General features: G+C 33.3%; 1 protein-coding gene across 1 annotated transcript in view; it reads right to left on the bottom strand.

The window, feature by feature from the left end:
- Nucleotides 1-976: 976 nt before the first annotated feature.
- Nucleotides 977-14372, bottom strand: part of LOC127865825 (uncharacterized) — a 182952-nt gene continuing 169556 nt past the window's right edge. The window contains exons 32-42 of the mRNA XM_052405851.1: nt 14137-14307; nt 13507-13598; nt 12433-12530; nt 10537-10700; nt 9652-9816; nt 9244-9297; nt 8675-8860; nt 7083-7167; nt 6220-6363; nt 4379-4889; nt 977-3824 (exon numbers count right to left, since the gene is read on the bottom strand). Coding sequence (XP_052261811.1) covers nt 3714-3824; nt 4379-4889; nt 6220-6363; nt 7083-7167; nt 8675-8860; nt 9244-9297; nt 9652-9816; nt 10537-10700; nt 12433-12530; nt 13507-13598; nt 14137-14307 — 1781 coding nt within the window. The 3' untranslated portion in view covers nt 977-3713. The remainder of the gene's footprint in view (nt 3825-4378; nt 4890-6219; nt 6364-7082; nt 7168-8674; nt 8861-9243; nt 9298-9651; nt 9817-10536; nt 10701-12432; nt 12531-13506; nt 13599-14136; nt 14308-14372) is intronic.

The raw sequence follows: 14372 nt of genomic DNA, 5'->3' as shown, positions 1-14372 counted from the left end.
CCAAGCACCAAATTATCCCCAAGGATCCGGGCAGTACCGCAAAACAATGACATAAAACTTGTCCTTATTTGAAAGCATGTTCGTGAATGGAAAAAGAGCTTTATTAAGCAACACATAAATGCAATAAAGCTTGGCATTGCCTGAAAAGCGACAACAACCAAAGGTCCAGCCAATGCATTGCCTATGGTAAAGTATCAGATAAATAGTCAGGTCAGAACTCATCCATTGCAAAGAAAACGCTCAAGACTGCATTTTTTTTATTTAATATCTTTTTCAAGGGCATGAAAGGTGTTGCTTGGTCTACATTATCTTTTTGTCATAGAAGTTGATAGAACAAATCATGATTTATTTACTCTATCATAGTTTATGCATTTTCCCCCAATGTTTGTGACTAAAGTTGTATGATATTTGAGCTATTGTATTAAGTTATTGTTTTTTATTATACCCCCTTCGAAGAAGCGGGCTATAGGATTATATTGCTTTGCACCTGTTAGTCGATCAATAGGTAGGTCGGTCGGTGGGTCCGTAGGCCATTCGTTGGACGCCTATTGATTTTAAGGCCAACATGTCAAAGGTGAAGGCCACAGGACTTTGTATCATCAAATTGGTTTCCGCAAAATATCTAGAGAAAGCTTACATACGATCATCAAAATTGCTGGCTCCTTCACAGGAAATAAGGATGACCACTGATGAAAATTGCTTCCGACCAATTTCTACATAATTCTTAGAACCATTTTACCAATATTCTTGTAAGCTTGATTTCAATACATATACTAGTTCATAGTGAACATAATTGTTTTAAACTTCAAATAAAATTTGCTCTATTATATTTTGATATGATAAAACAAAGGGCGTGGCGTGATCGGAGCGGGCATTCCCTTGAGTTCCAAATAGAGCGCTGCCCATACATATAAAAAACGAGCCCAATGCATGTGCATTGTTTAGCTCTTCAGCGTATAATTTAAAAACGATGGACTATTTTTATAAAGAAATATTTTATTTATAAATGTTTTTGTCTGGTACAAATGTGTTATCATAAATATGTACAAAAGCTAAATACATTATCAACCGGTGTCTTTTACCGGGCCGACTCGCTCTGTAGGTACGGCGCTTGACTACACATACGTGGCTCGAAGCTCGGCCCGGTCACAACATGTATAGGGATAGGTATCCCAGCCTTTTTCTTCGTTTCTTTCAGTGAATATTCAAATAAACTACACATTAAGTACTGCGCAGAACAGTAGAATGTCAACATGTAGTTTACTTATTAAAACACTGGTAAAACATATATTTAAATTGGTAACTTTGATTTGTTCCATCCATAATCGAAAAACTGATTGCTGTATTATCAGCAACACATTTTACAACAATATTTTAATGATCATGAAGCGAACTGCACTTCGGACAACATACTTAAACGACATTATATTGTATTATGCAAAAATGCCCAGCATTCACCGTCATTGAACCAATGGTCAATTACAAATATACATAGTAAGAGGGACTGTCGCTAAATCAGCAACTCAATGCAAACAATGACGATTGTTACATGGAGTTATACAGTTGAGTGGTGTGCCGTGAAGAGTAATATTCATATACACATCAAAAATGACAAAATAAAGCACAGTTTTTGCACACACTACGACAAACATAATGTAAATTTCTACTGTTATATGTAGTGTCATTGGTACGAATAACGAAATAAGGGGACTTGTTCACAATTTGGAAATGTGATAATTTTCCAATTAAAACTAATATATTAATCAATGACTGTTAGCAATATATTCATACAAGCACGATAACGCTATGGAATGCGACAATTTTTAATGAGATCGATCGATTTTGATAGTCATTAATTGAAATTTGAAAAATTATAAAGGTTCTGTAATGCGTTTCGTCGATAATTTGAAAAACAATTGCATTACTAACAAGCGTTTAAAATTGTCTGTTAATATCAAAGGCCTGAGTGATCCAGTTTTAGAAAGTTAACGTTTGCCATCAAATGTCCCTTGTTGAATCATGGTGAATGTAAGTTTTTCTGCTCTTATATAAAGGATATTTGCATATCGGCAGATAATCGATTTTAATTCACGAGTGATCACAGAAAATAATAGTTCTGCCACGCGTGAAGATAATTATTCTTTGATCACGAGATAATGCAAATCGACGCTCCACCAAAATGAACGCAATCATTAACTGTTTATTTAAAGTCGTCCATCGTGTCTTAACATTTAATAGAGGAAATTGGAAAGTTCCGTAGAGTTAATGACGTCCCAAAAGATGACGTCCTTTCAAATTAAATTATGGATAATATAAACTGTTATTTTCCACCGGTTAAAGCTGTGCATTATCGTTTTCAAATCACCGATATTTCCATATAAAACTACAAAACGCATAAAGTAACAATATTTTGGACTATTCCGAATATTATACGTATGTTAATTAACACAATTAAATGACTTTTGTTTTCAAAATGACGGAAATCTGTGAACACGCCCCTTTATGACAGCAGTCCAGAATATATATACATATCGCTAATAAAGCATAAAACTAACTTCTGTGATACTATTGTACAAATCAATTATAAAAACAAAGAAAACCAACATGTGATGATTAAATGACGGCTTTTATCATTTATGGTAAGAATGCAATAACTGATGATGCCTCAGAAGTAAATTATTGTATTTTACTTAGTACAACTCTTTTGCAAGAATTATTATATTAACATCATCTGTGCCATTTCGTAAATATGCAAAATGTGTCAGTTTTAAATTTAAGCCTATCTAATATACTGTACACTTAATATTTGGTTTGTTAGCAGAAGATAATTCGATAATACCATAAACAATGGTAAAACTATCCAAAGTAAATTAAAATGTCGTTATTGCATTAATCATACAAAAATATTAATTTAATTTTCAGGCAAAAGTGGCAATTACGAAATAATTTCAACAAAATATATAACTGACCTTTCAGCAATGGTCATATTTTTACTCATTTGTTGATAAGTACGTATATATTAATTCAATTAAAAAATGGTTGAGTGCGGATTTATCGACGTGTATCATTTATAATTCATTGTATTAGTTTAGAGTTTTTTGCTCAGTAAACTGCACAAACTTTCCAGTTACTCACGCTTAATGTTATGTTATATTGATACCTCTTTCGATGACCACTATGATTAAATGGGCTGACGGTATGTAACAGTCCCTTTTGTAAATCATTACATTCATATCACGTAATCCTAGAAAAGGTATATGAACAGCAAACATTATTTCTGATGAAGCTCCTTATCCGTTCAAAATGGGCATACTACTAATGATAAGGTTGAGAAATACATGTTTTATATAATTGCAAAAAGCAAAAAATAAAAATTTCAACGAAGAAAACTATATTGTCTAATAAGGACTCTCCAGCAGCGTAGCTTTTGGGTTTAAAACTAGATGTAGCGTTAAATATGTTTGGACTTTCAGCATCCTGTGATGTAGTAATAATATCTAAAATTGTGCGTATTGATTGCTTGCATACTTGTCCATTGAACGCTTTCAAATATAAACAAAGAAACTCCAGTTGCATAAGCAGAAGATAATAAATTAGAGTCCCTTTATAGATGGCAAAGTGTATGTTTCCATAGAAAAGTGTATCCTAATCGGATAATAATACAAACAAATAAACATGGTCAAGTGGGTTAACGTGCTGTGATTAATACATGCTCAAAAGGGTGTATCTTCCATACGGTATCGACCACGCCCTAAACTTCCATAACCAAAGCTCTCACGTGACCTCTGAACTTCTGGACTTCCGCTGCTGCGCGAAATGCCGTTCTAAAATATAATACGAGGTTTTTATTTTATCACATATACAAATATTACTTTATGTGTGATTTTAATTGAAAATACATTTTGATTTTAGTAGGAAGAAGATACGGTGTTCGCCTAGTTACAAGGGTATCCCGCGTTCGATACCCAATATGATATATTTCCCACGATCTCCACTGAAGATACACACTGATGTTCGTACCAAGGATTCTATAGCGTCTGCGCAATCTTAGGATTTTAGCACACCTATTCGACATAGTATGCGTTTAAACGGAATTACATCGTAAACATTAAGATTCATTTTGGAAAGATTCATTAATGGTTTGGAATGGTATAATTATTTGTCTAAAAGTCCATTGCCATTTTTATTGGTAAATTTAAAGTTACTCAATTACTCAATAAATTTACACAAATGGGGGTAAAACACTTAACCATTCATCATGAGGTAATACATTAGGCTTCTAATATTTGTTGTTAATATCGTAACCAAGAAATACTTAAATATTTGTAATTTTTAAACTGGAGTTTACAACTGGTATTGGCAAGCTAAAAAACCTTACCAAACCACTGTCGCGTGATGCATCCACACGGTCACGTGACCTTTTCCCATTATAATCAGGCTTTGGTGACAGTGGCGGGTCGTAATAGTAATCAGGTTCCGGAGAAATCCGTCCGTTTACGTTTTTTCTCGGGAATTGATTGGCTTTTGCTCTCGGCAATCGCTCGCCAGATTCCGGAAAGACTCGAACCATGTTTTGCCTGTAATTATCAACTTGTTTCTGCGTTGGTGGCGGATCTTTATCTTTTTTTGGAGACGAGTAAAGCGGATCGGAATTTCTCGGCTGCGACATTCGCCTAGTCTCCGGTGCCAATCTCATGTCGACATGATTGTTTATATCAGGCAGGGAGCCAGTGCGACCTTTCAAACCTGGCACATGGCCGTTACGGTCCCAGATCGGCTCGGGTTCGGCCGATTTGAACGGTCTGGTGTATGTTGGTTCGATTGGCTTGAATGGGCCACCATAGTAGGAATTCCGCCTATCGTCACGGTCTGTTTCACGATCTGTTTTTCTAAAGTATTGAAATGTAATTATAAGAAACATAAATGATTATCTAGATAAGAAACACAACCTAAACACATAACCATTAGAAGCTTTGTAATATATGTGTACGCACTGCGTCTAGCATTAATGTTATCGTCGAATAAAAATTAAATTGTCGTAAAGATTGCTTAAAATTGCATTTGTTTTTTATAAATATATTCTTTCAATCTTTGAAATTTGTTTTTGAAAGCTGTCATTGATTCCAAGCTAGGAGCCAGTCCCTTCTTAATATCTCAAAATAAACAAGATTTACCTATGGCAGAAGCGTGCAGAGATATATCTTATTCTACGCTTTAGTTCGTGTATATACGGAGATTGCCAATTGAACGTTTACAACAAAAAGAAAAAACAAAAGCAAACATATATTTATAGAACCATGCGCAATACATGTCAAACATTAACAATATTAAACTAACACATTCATATTACTGAAAGTAACAACTATATCACGGATCTTTCTACGAATTTCTTTTGATCGGACATGGTGTTTTAACGCACGGAAATAACCTTAAATAAATCGACATAAAAATTTTAATATTGAACATCTAGCATAATTAAAATATATCTGCAATCATTGATTTTGCATTGCATGATTCTTAAAAGACATTAACCAAATGAAGAATTTGGTCCATTACCTTTAATCCTTATCATCTACTCCGTTTATTTTTAACATGTCATAAAAAAGCGCTCCATTTCCTGACATCAAATGCGTAAAAATCATTAAATCGTTGAATTACCGTTTACAAATTACGGAATGATATCTTCCTTACTGTTTAATTACTTTAATGAAATACATCTTTAATCAGAGAAGGATGTTCATGCTTAATTTGTTCATGAACTACCTTGAAGTTTAAATAATCGTCGAATATATATGAAATCGTTCGTCGTAGAGTGTTACTAAAATGTTTACTGGATTTTACCTCCATCATTCATAGGATATATCTTTAATTATCTGGTATTGGTATTTGCTTCAGTGAATAGATCTTGTTAATTTAATCTTACAATTAACTGAAATATTTTATGGAATTCACCTAAAGTCAATTGTTAAATTTACCTTGATCATGTATGGACGTTATGTTTAATAATGCATGTAATCGACCTGTTAATTGTGATGGAATTCAACTTCATTTATTCATTGAATCAACAGTAATGATTGATATAAACTAAAATTATTCGTTGAACTTAAGTCAGTCTTTCAATTTACTTAAACGCATTCGCAGAATCATATTGAATCATTCATGAAACTCACCGTTGGATTAACATCATTGATGAAATTAACCTCTTATCAATCAGAATACCTTAAATCATTCATAGAGTTTTTCTTTGAATCCGAGTGAAGGTAGTTCCTGCCCAACAGTGAGTTATCGAAACCGTTCCTGCGCTCCTTCTCTAGCTCCCTCAGTTTTATCCTTTCTGTATCTTGTGCCTTCTTGTTGCGTAACCTTTAGTGAAGGATAATCGCAAACTCATTTCCAAAATAATGACATATTCTAAAGCAAATTTTTCGGAAAATCATAAAGGTGTTATCCGTTTCGAACGATGCATTTTTGCGCTATCTTTTGAAAGGAAAAAAACTTCAATCTATTGTGCATAGCATAAAGGACCATGACGGACATAACTTACTCAAACAACTTGTGGGTTATTCTCTCCTTACCAAGCAACTTAATGCTGCACAACCGTTAGAAAATCATAAATCAATTAAATATTTCACTGAATACTGCTAGCAGTTCAAAATATAAATTTTATACAACAATAAAATGCGAGTTACGTGATCGCTTTAAGAGGTGTCTGTGCGTCTATTAAACAAGTTATCAATTATGTACGTATTTAGTTAAAGTAAAAGGTCTGTCAGCTTAAGTAATATATATCATCGATAATATCGTTTTTCGGCGAAAAGTAAATTACTGTATATAAATAGTTCGTGGTTATTTTTTGTGTACAAACTAATCAGCCTAAATTTATAAACATAATTGAATATATCACAAGTATGTTGTTCGGAGGCACGTGCGATACGACTTAATACAACCACGCGACTGATTCAAGTGAGCATAACATCAAACTAGCATTATATGGCTCATGCACATTAAAATAGCATTTACTGTTTATCATAATACTTTATAATATAGTGAACTCAATGACTTTGACGAGATTTACAACATACCTGCAAGCAACAATGACGGCGATCGCCAAGATGAGGACGACGCTTCCAAGACTTGCGCCCGTTGCAATAAGAGCTGTGTTGTTAGCTGAAATAAAGTATAATATTATGTAAACTCGTTTAACAATTGCTGAGACAACGTTGTTCCTCCCCTTTGTAAGAAGTGATCAATGGGCAAGTGACATATGGACCCTTCCTGTGTTGTACATTCGTAAGAATTGCACTTTTAAAGTGAGTTTGCATCATAGCATTGAAACGTGTACTAATATATTAATTTAAAATAAGTCAGAAAATAATAACGAGTAGGAAAACATATCGACTTGTTTATGGATATGATAATAAATATATTTAAAGGTTAAAACAAAAACACACACAATCTATGAGAAATTTCTTTAGTTTTTCTTTAAAGCCCATGAAAACACAAAATCAATGAATAATTCGTACAAGCTATCGAAAACTAAAATTAACACACACACAATCAATATTCCTTGTAGCCAAATTTTCAACGCTAAATATGGTCAGGTAACATAGATTTAACGCGATACAAAATGCTCGTTTTTACTTGTTTGTGTCACAATATATATTCCATGTGCATTTCTGGCTACGCTTTCCGAACATTTACGAGCGAGCGTGAGATTTCCTTCGGACAGATTCGGAAGAACGAGTTTGTTCTCATGTATACCTCGTTCTTCCGACATTCCCCGAAACCAGTCTCGAGTTCGCTAGTAAATGTTAGGATATCGTGGCGGGAAATTAACATAGAATACATTGTCGCAAAAAAATAAAAATTTATGTTACCAAGTAAATGTAGTATTGAAATTGTGGCTATGTCTATAAGGAACATTGATTTTATATGTGATGACTTGATTTTTCAAAATATGTTGAGAAATATTCGTTGATGTTGAGTATTTATGTTTCGTTTACTACAAGCGGACAGATGAAAGAGTTTGATAGTTAAAAAGATGTTTTTTAACTTAATGATTAATTAACTATAATTATTAATAAGTTTGAAAATTATGTCATGTTTAGCAATTGCTCTTACATCATGAATCAATATTGAATTCGCAATTAAATGGGACTTTCAACTTAACAAGTAAGAAAGAAGAGAAAAACGAACATGTAATAATTATAAGCTTGAATAGGCGTCCGAAAAAACTGACCTTTGTGCATTGTTTAATGTATCGTATGTAAATGGGAGGCGGAAAACTACAACGGGCGAGGCATGGTATGGTATTGCGCATGGGGGGTTAGAGGGTTAGGGTTAGGGTTTGGGTTAGTGTTAGGGGTCGGGTTAGGGTTTGGGTTAGCCTAAACCCAACCCTAACCCTAACCCGACCCCTAATCCTAACCCTTACCCTAACCCTTTTTTGGGGTTATCACCCCTGACCATGCCTCGCCCGTTGTAGTTTTCCGCCTCCCTTTGTAAATGAACCAACAAATACTGAACGTGTGGTTTTAACAATTATTGCAAGGAATAGTCAAGAGTGGAAGAGAGATTTCAATTGAATGACCTAATTTCACAATTTCATCTATTTATGCAGCATACAATAATAAACGCTTAATAAAACAACAAAAACATGAATCTATATTGTTACATGCGTTAGACTTTTCTTCAGTTTCAACATCGACGTCAGCTTTTGTTGTTGATGTTGTTGAAGTTGTCGCCCCAGCCTCTAATGAGGGAGTTTGGCCTTCAGTGGCCTGATTATTTTTTGTCGGATTATCATGATCTGCACCTGTTGTATTGGTCTGTTGATTTGACTTCGTAGTGACCTCTTGACCTGAAATGTTTGGATTTGTAATTGTATGCTCATTGTGCACGGTGGGTATTTCATATTACATCAGTAAAACATCAAGACTTAAAGTTGTTGGATTCTTATTTGTATCCTCATTGGCTTAAAGTTAAAATCAAGTCGGTCATAGTTTTAATAGACCTTCATATTTAACTATGTTGTAAAATCGCAATTAATTTACCAATAACATTTCTTAAATAGAGCATACTAACAACAACAATTATCAGTAACAGAAACAGTTAAGTTGCATTTAAAATGAATGTTTGAATGGCATTCTTCTATAAACCGCTTGAAATATCCATGTTTTTCTTTCGGAACAAAAATAACTGACGGTGTCCATAAAGATGAGAAAGTATTGGTCATGCTCATACCAGATGTTCCAGCTATGGTAATGGAACTAAGAGGTGACGTTTGTTCTGACGTTTCTGTAAATGATCAGCCAACAATAAAAAGTGAATAATAACGTTCTTAATACTTACACTATTTGTTTTATAGATTTATTATTCTATAAATATTTATAATTAATAAACCATTAGCCAAAGTGACTAACACGGCTTTACGAAATTATAGTTCAAATTAGACGTATAAATATGTATACAGTATCATTTAAACAGTGTTTTGTAATCGATTAATGTACATTAGCCAAGGAATCCGTTCTTCTTTGACACATGCCTCAAAGGCATAATTACCGTGTCAGCACAGAAGATAATACGAATAGAACAGACTATACTTTTGTTTTATTAAGCTACAGTGTATATTATTAAGCGGACATATTTTACCTGCTATATAACATGTGTAATATGGATTTAAGACTTTGGTATCGTTGATGTACGTGTTATTGACATATCCAGGCTTGCATTCGCATAATGGTTTTCCCAATGAGTCATTGCATGTTGTGGAATTCGCATTACACATCCCAGTCTTGTTACAACCCTCTCTGCTATCTGTCACCATACAGATTAAAAACATTGTCAAATAGAATAATTTGACATAACGCTATTTATTGTTAAAAGTATGCGTAGTCCAAGAAATGTATTTGTCCTCAACAACAGTGACAAATTGCCAATACTTAATACTTATGTATCGGTATAAAGAATTAATTTATGTTTCTCGCTGTACGACTTTGTGGTAGATTTCGGTATTATCTATGAGACTAAATCCAAAATAAATAACACAAATGTTCAAATGGATATTGGTATAATGTTTTCATTTAATATAAAATTTACTGATTGATATGCACATCTGTTTTTAGCTATAAAATATGAAATAAGATTTGTCACTTATTCGTAAATCAGTGTTGATAAAACTTATTTTCTACTTGGTTTCGGATTGGGGTTGGGTGGAATGGCGGGGTTGAATTGTATCTGGAGAAAAAACACACAAATATGTGCTATTTGATTCACATAAAATTAATTTAAACTGCCAGTATCGCTCATTTGAAGACGCATCGAACAATTTTAAGTGAAACGAACATAAGGAACTCTAAGTGAGAAATATATAATCATTTGGATATAAAGTGGTGACAAACTTAAAGCGTTCATACAGTAAGTCAAGGACAATAGTAAGAATCTACGCAAGTTACCTAATGTTTCTGTATTAAATTATTTGTATGTAATAACCAAACTTGTGTCAGTACTAATATTAAACGTGGCGTTTAAACATACCCGAAATATTCATCTGTTCTTCGACAACAAATGTATTGTTTTCCGATGCGTTTAATCGTCCTACGGTCTCTTTCCAGAAGGCAGATATTTCAGTTGTATTTTGTGGTGTATCTATGTGAAGAAGATGCTCAACGGAAACTAAATATCTGGGCGTATTCAGCTGTCTGAAAACATAAATAATAAACACATATAAGGCTACGGCATAACTATTTTGTTATCAACAGATACGGGCACAAAACATTCAAACATGTCATATTCACTTGTCTATACTTATCTTCACTGGGATAAAATATATTTAAGCTCAATTCAATAGCCATTTACAGAAATGTCTGAATATCAGTATTGAATACGCACAGTTTCAAATGTATTAGAAAGTACACAAATTACAGAAAGCTCAAACACAATGAAGATTTTTTATATCGACAAAAATGGTGGAAATGTACAGATAGCCATTATCAAATGACACTGTGATTTTATTGCAACATCTTACGTTAATGACTTAATGTTAAACTGTTTTAGCCAAAAGTATATGCAAACGCAAATATAATGATGAGTTTATGAGTAACGGGATATGTCTGATAAAATATATTATCTTTTCTAATTGTCGAAACTGAGTGAAAACAATATCGTGGTTCATACATATTATCTATTAAAGGAGTACTATCTCCATTAAATATGTCATACATGTGAACAATACAAGAAAATCAGTGAATATGATTCAGCAAACCTTGCTAATAACTAATTGCATCAATACGTTCAAACTGGGATTACACAAGTTATTAATGTGAACTGATGTGTTGTTTATATCTGAACAAAACATATATTACATATTGCAAATTCATTGTTGGTTATGTAGTCTTCTTTACTAAATCACCTTAGCGTATTACCAGATATATTAAAAAAGTATACATGTTATGATAACAAACTAAATTTCCTGCAAACTTACGCCTTGAAATAAATACTATTCAAGTACAAGGAGCTAAACATACAGTTATACTATAAGTAGCGTACAACAATATTTGGGTTTAAACCTTATTCAAATGAAATTTAAAATATCCATTTAATTACAGTTGTATTAACAGTTTCATTAATTAAAACATCTCAACATGGTTGCACTTGTTTTTATATGCTTCAAAAAGTGATTAATTAAATTATGTCAAAGTTTTGCTGTTTCACCGATGCGTCAATTGTTGGTAATGCAATCATATGTGGGGGCGTTAAAATAACAAAATCTGTTAAGACGTGCATGCCTCTTTTTGAATGCTTGGTACGAGATGACATTTATGTATGAAGCCTAGCTGATTAAATCGGCAGCAATTGCAGAAATTTATTCCGCCCGCAATACCAACTAAAGTCTTAATGCCTTAAAACATATTGGTAAAGACACTTACAAACAAAGATTCGATATATGTCCGGCAGTTATGCTTAGAAATCACATTGCTAATACTTGTTTTATATTTGAACATGCACTGATTTTAAGTATAAACCTGATTTAAGTGTAATTGGTTCCAAGAATTCCTAGCAAAAGCAAAGCAAAGGGTCACACATAGTGAACATGTTAACATGGTTATGCAGCTCGCTTTTCGTTTCATTGCAATATCAACACTTTTACAAATTAAAAGTTAACCCTATTATGGCACTAATTTCATAAACCTTCAATTTCCAATAACAGAGTAAAGTGTTTTTCGTTTATATGCGAAGATCGTCTAAGACATTTTGGAAGATCGTTTCATGGAAATAGGGTCAGTAGTTATCGGTCAACAGTCATTGAAAGAATTAAGTTTAGTCGGGCGAACGGGCATTGTGGTAATACTGTTATATCATCTCAAAATACTTCGAGAAACGTATTTTAATGTACTAAACAAAGTATAATTAATGAGAGAAATTGTACCGTACCTTCGTATCCGATTGGTGTGTGCGCTTACATTAATCAATCTCAATATTTCTACCCAGACGGTATTCGTGTGGTTCATTTGTGAATATATCGTCGTGAACTAGAATAGTTGTATAACATATTTTAGACAAGTAAAGACTATAGCGGGTGAAAACAATACGTTCTTCAAACATTGGAAACTCTTTATATTGTTTCTCCTTTTTTTCAACATTTCCATTTAACATAAATATGTGATCAACAACGACAATCCTAAAGTATTTGTAAACAAAGCACTTCAGATTAATATAAACCATATAATATCTACCTAACAAAGTAAACTAGGCATAAGGTATTTGTTTAACTAATACCCATGACTGCAAAAAGGATAGTAACAGTGTTTCAATTATTGAGTAGAGCCCTTTTTATTAAAAAACGCACCTGAATGAAATAAAAAACATTTTGAGCGGAATTTTGTCTTCTTGATTGTGTATGTATCTATTATCTAGCTGCTTCAATTTGTTTGGTCGGTAAGATAATACAACGACCACCAAATGAAACAAGAGGAAAACCCACATAAACCATAAACCCAAACAAAAACATCTAAATCCATTTACTTTACATTAAAAACGAGTGCTTTGTGAATAACACTCAATCAAGGGTGGATGGGAGCTCCATTAATCGGGTTTAAATCACAGATGCGTTGCACTGAGTGTTAAAAGGTGTTCAGAGCAGTATTCATTTCGTGTGTGCTCATTGTTTGTGTTGTTGCAAGTGCTTTTCTTTTGTGTCAGACAGTTTGGCAAATCGTTATTTGCCCTAAAAATGGACCACGTGCTACGATAAGGTTCCCGTTTTTCTCCTGCTGATGCAGCTAAAATTGTTACTTTGTTTATATTTCAGAAGAACTTTCTTATATAATATTAATTTGTGTAGGTTTGTTTGAGTCATTGGTGTGATATTTTCATTCGTTGACCGATTCAATCGTTGACTGATTATTATCGCAATATTTATCGCACACAAACATACGTACTAGGTTCAAAACATGGCTCTGTGGAACCATACACAAGCAAGCATAAAGTAAACAACACACGATTTACCTGATATTGCAATTCTTTCTGGAACGAAAGTCCATGGATGTTGACGGTTTCAACTACTCTAATTTCGACCGAGGCTAAGTACGGGTAATCACCTAACATAATGATACAACATTTTTATATTTCGTTAGTTATTTAAGAATTGCATTTTATTCCAAACAGCGCGTGATGTTCGATATGCCATAATAAAGATTGAACATGTTGATTAACATGGATGTTATAGGTCCAGTTTAGTTGACGGCTTAAAAACAAATCAGTATAAATCTTAAAATGAAAACGCTAATTTATAAACAATAAGCACAATATTTGACTGATACTAAAACATTGACTTTTTGTTACACAATATTGCTGTTTTAACTCATGTATTGCGTTTCATCAAATGTGTTTTTTTATAAATCACAGTACACCATTTACGAAAGATTATCTAAAAAAATAGAGACTTGCTTAAAACTTCAACTTATAACTGCTCAACGTGTATAATTTTGTATCATCATGCATGTAAATAGAATGAAAAGTATACATGTGTTGATGTTGTATCAAAAAACGTGGATTTTGCGCTAATAAGGTTCTTTCCCGCGTTACTGAGAAGAAATAGTTTTTTGGTACTTTGAAATGTGAAAGGATTCGTCTTACCTTTCGATTCTTTTATTTGATTGCACTTCCCAACACCATCATCATCAGTGCGATTTTCAAACCCTCCTCGACACTCGCATTCAATCCTGTCGTTGTTTTGTTTACATTTCGCAGAGTTCAGATCGCACTTATTCTTGAAAGGCTCCAGTGTGCACAGATCAACGGGTGTTTCTGCAAAATAACAACACATTATAAAAAAACGTCGTGTTTTGTTAATGAGCGGGAAATTAACACTT

Source organism: Dreissena polymorpha, chromosome 2, assembly GCF_020536995.1.
Source record: "Dreissena polymorpha isolate Duluth1 chromosome 2, UMN_Dpol_1.0, whole genome shotgun sequence".
Taxonomy (NCBI): domain Eukaryota; kingdom Metazoa; phylum Mollusca; class Bivalvia; order Myida; family Dreissenidae; genus Dreissena; species Dreissena polymorpha.
This window is presented reverse-complemented; position numbering and strand designations above follow the sequence as displayed.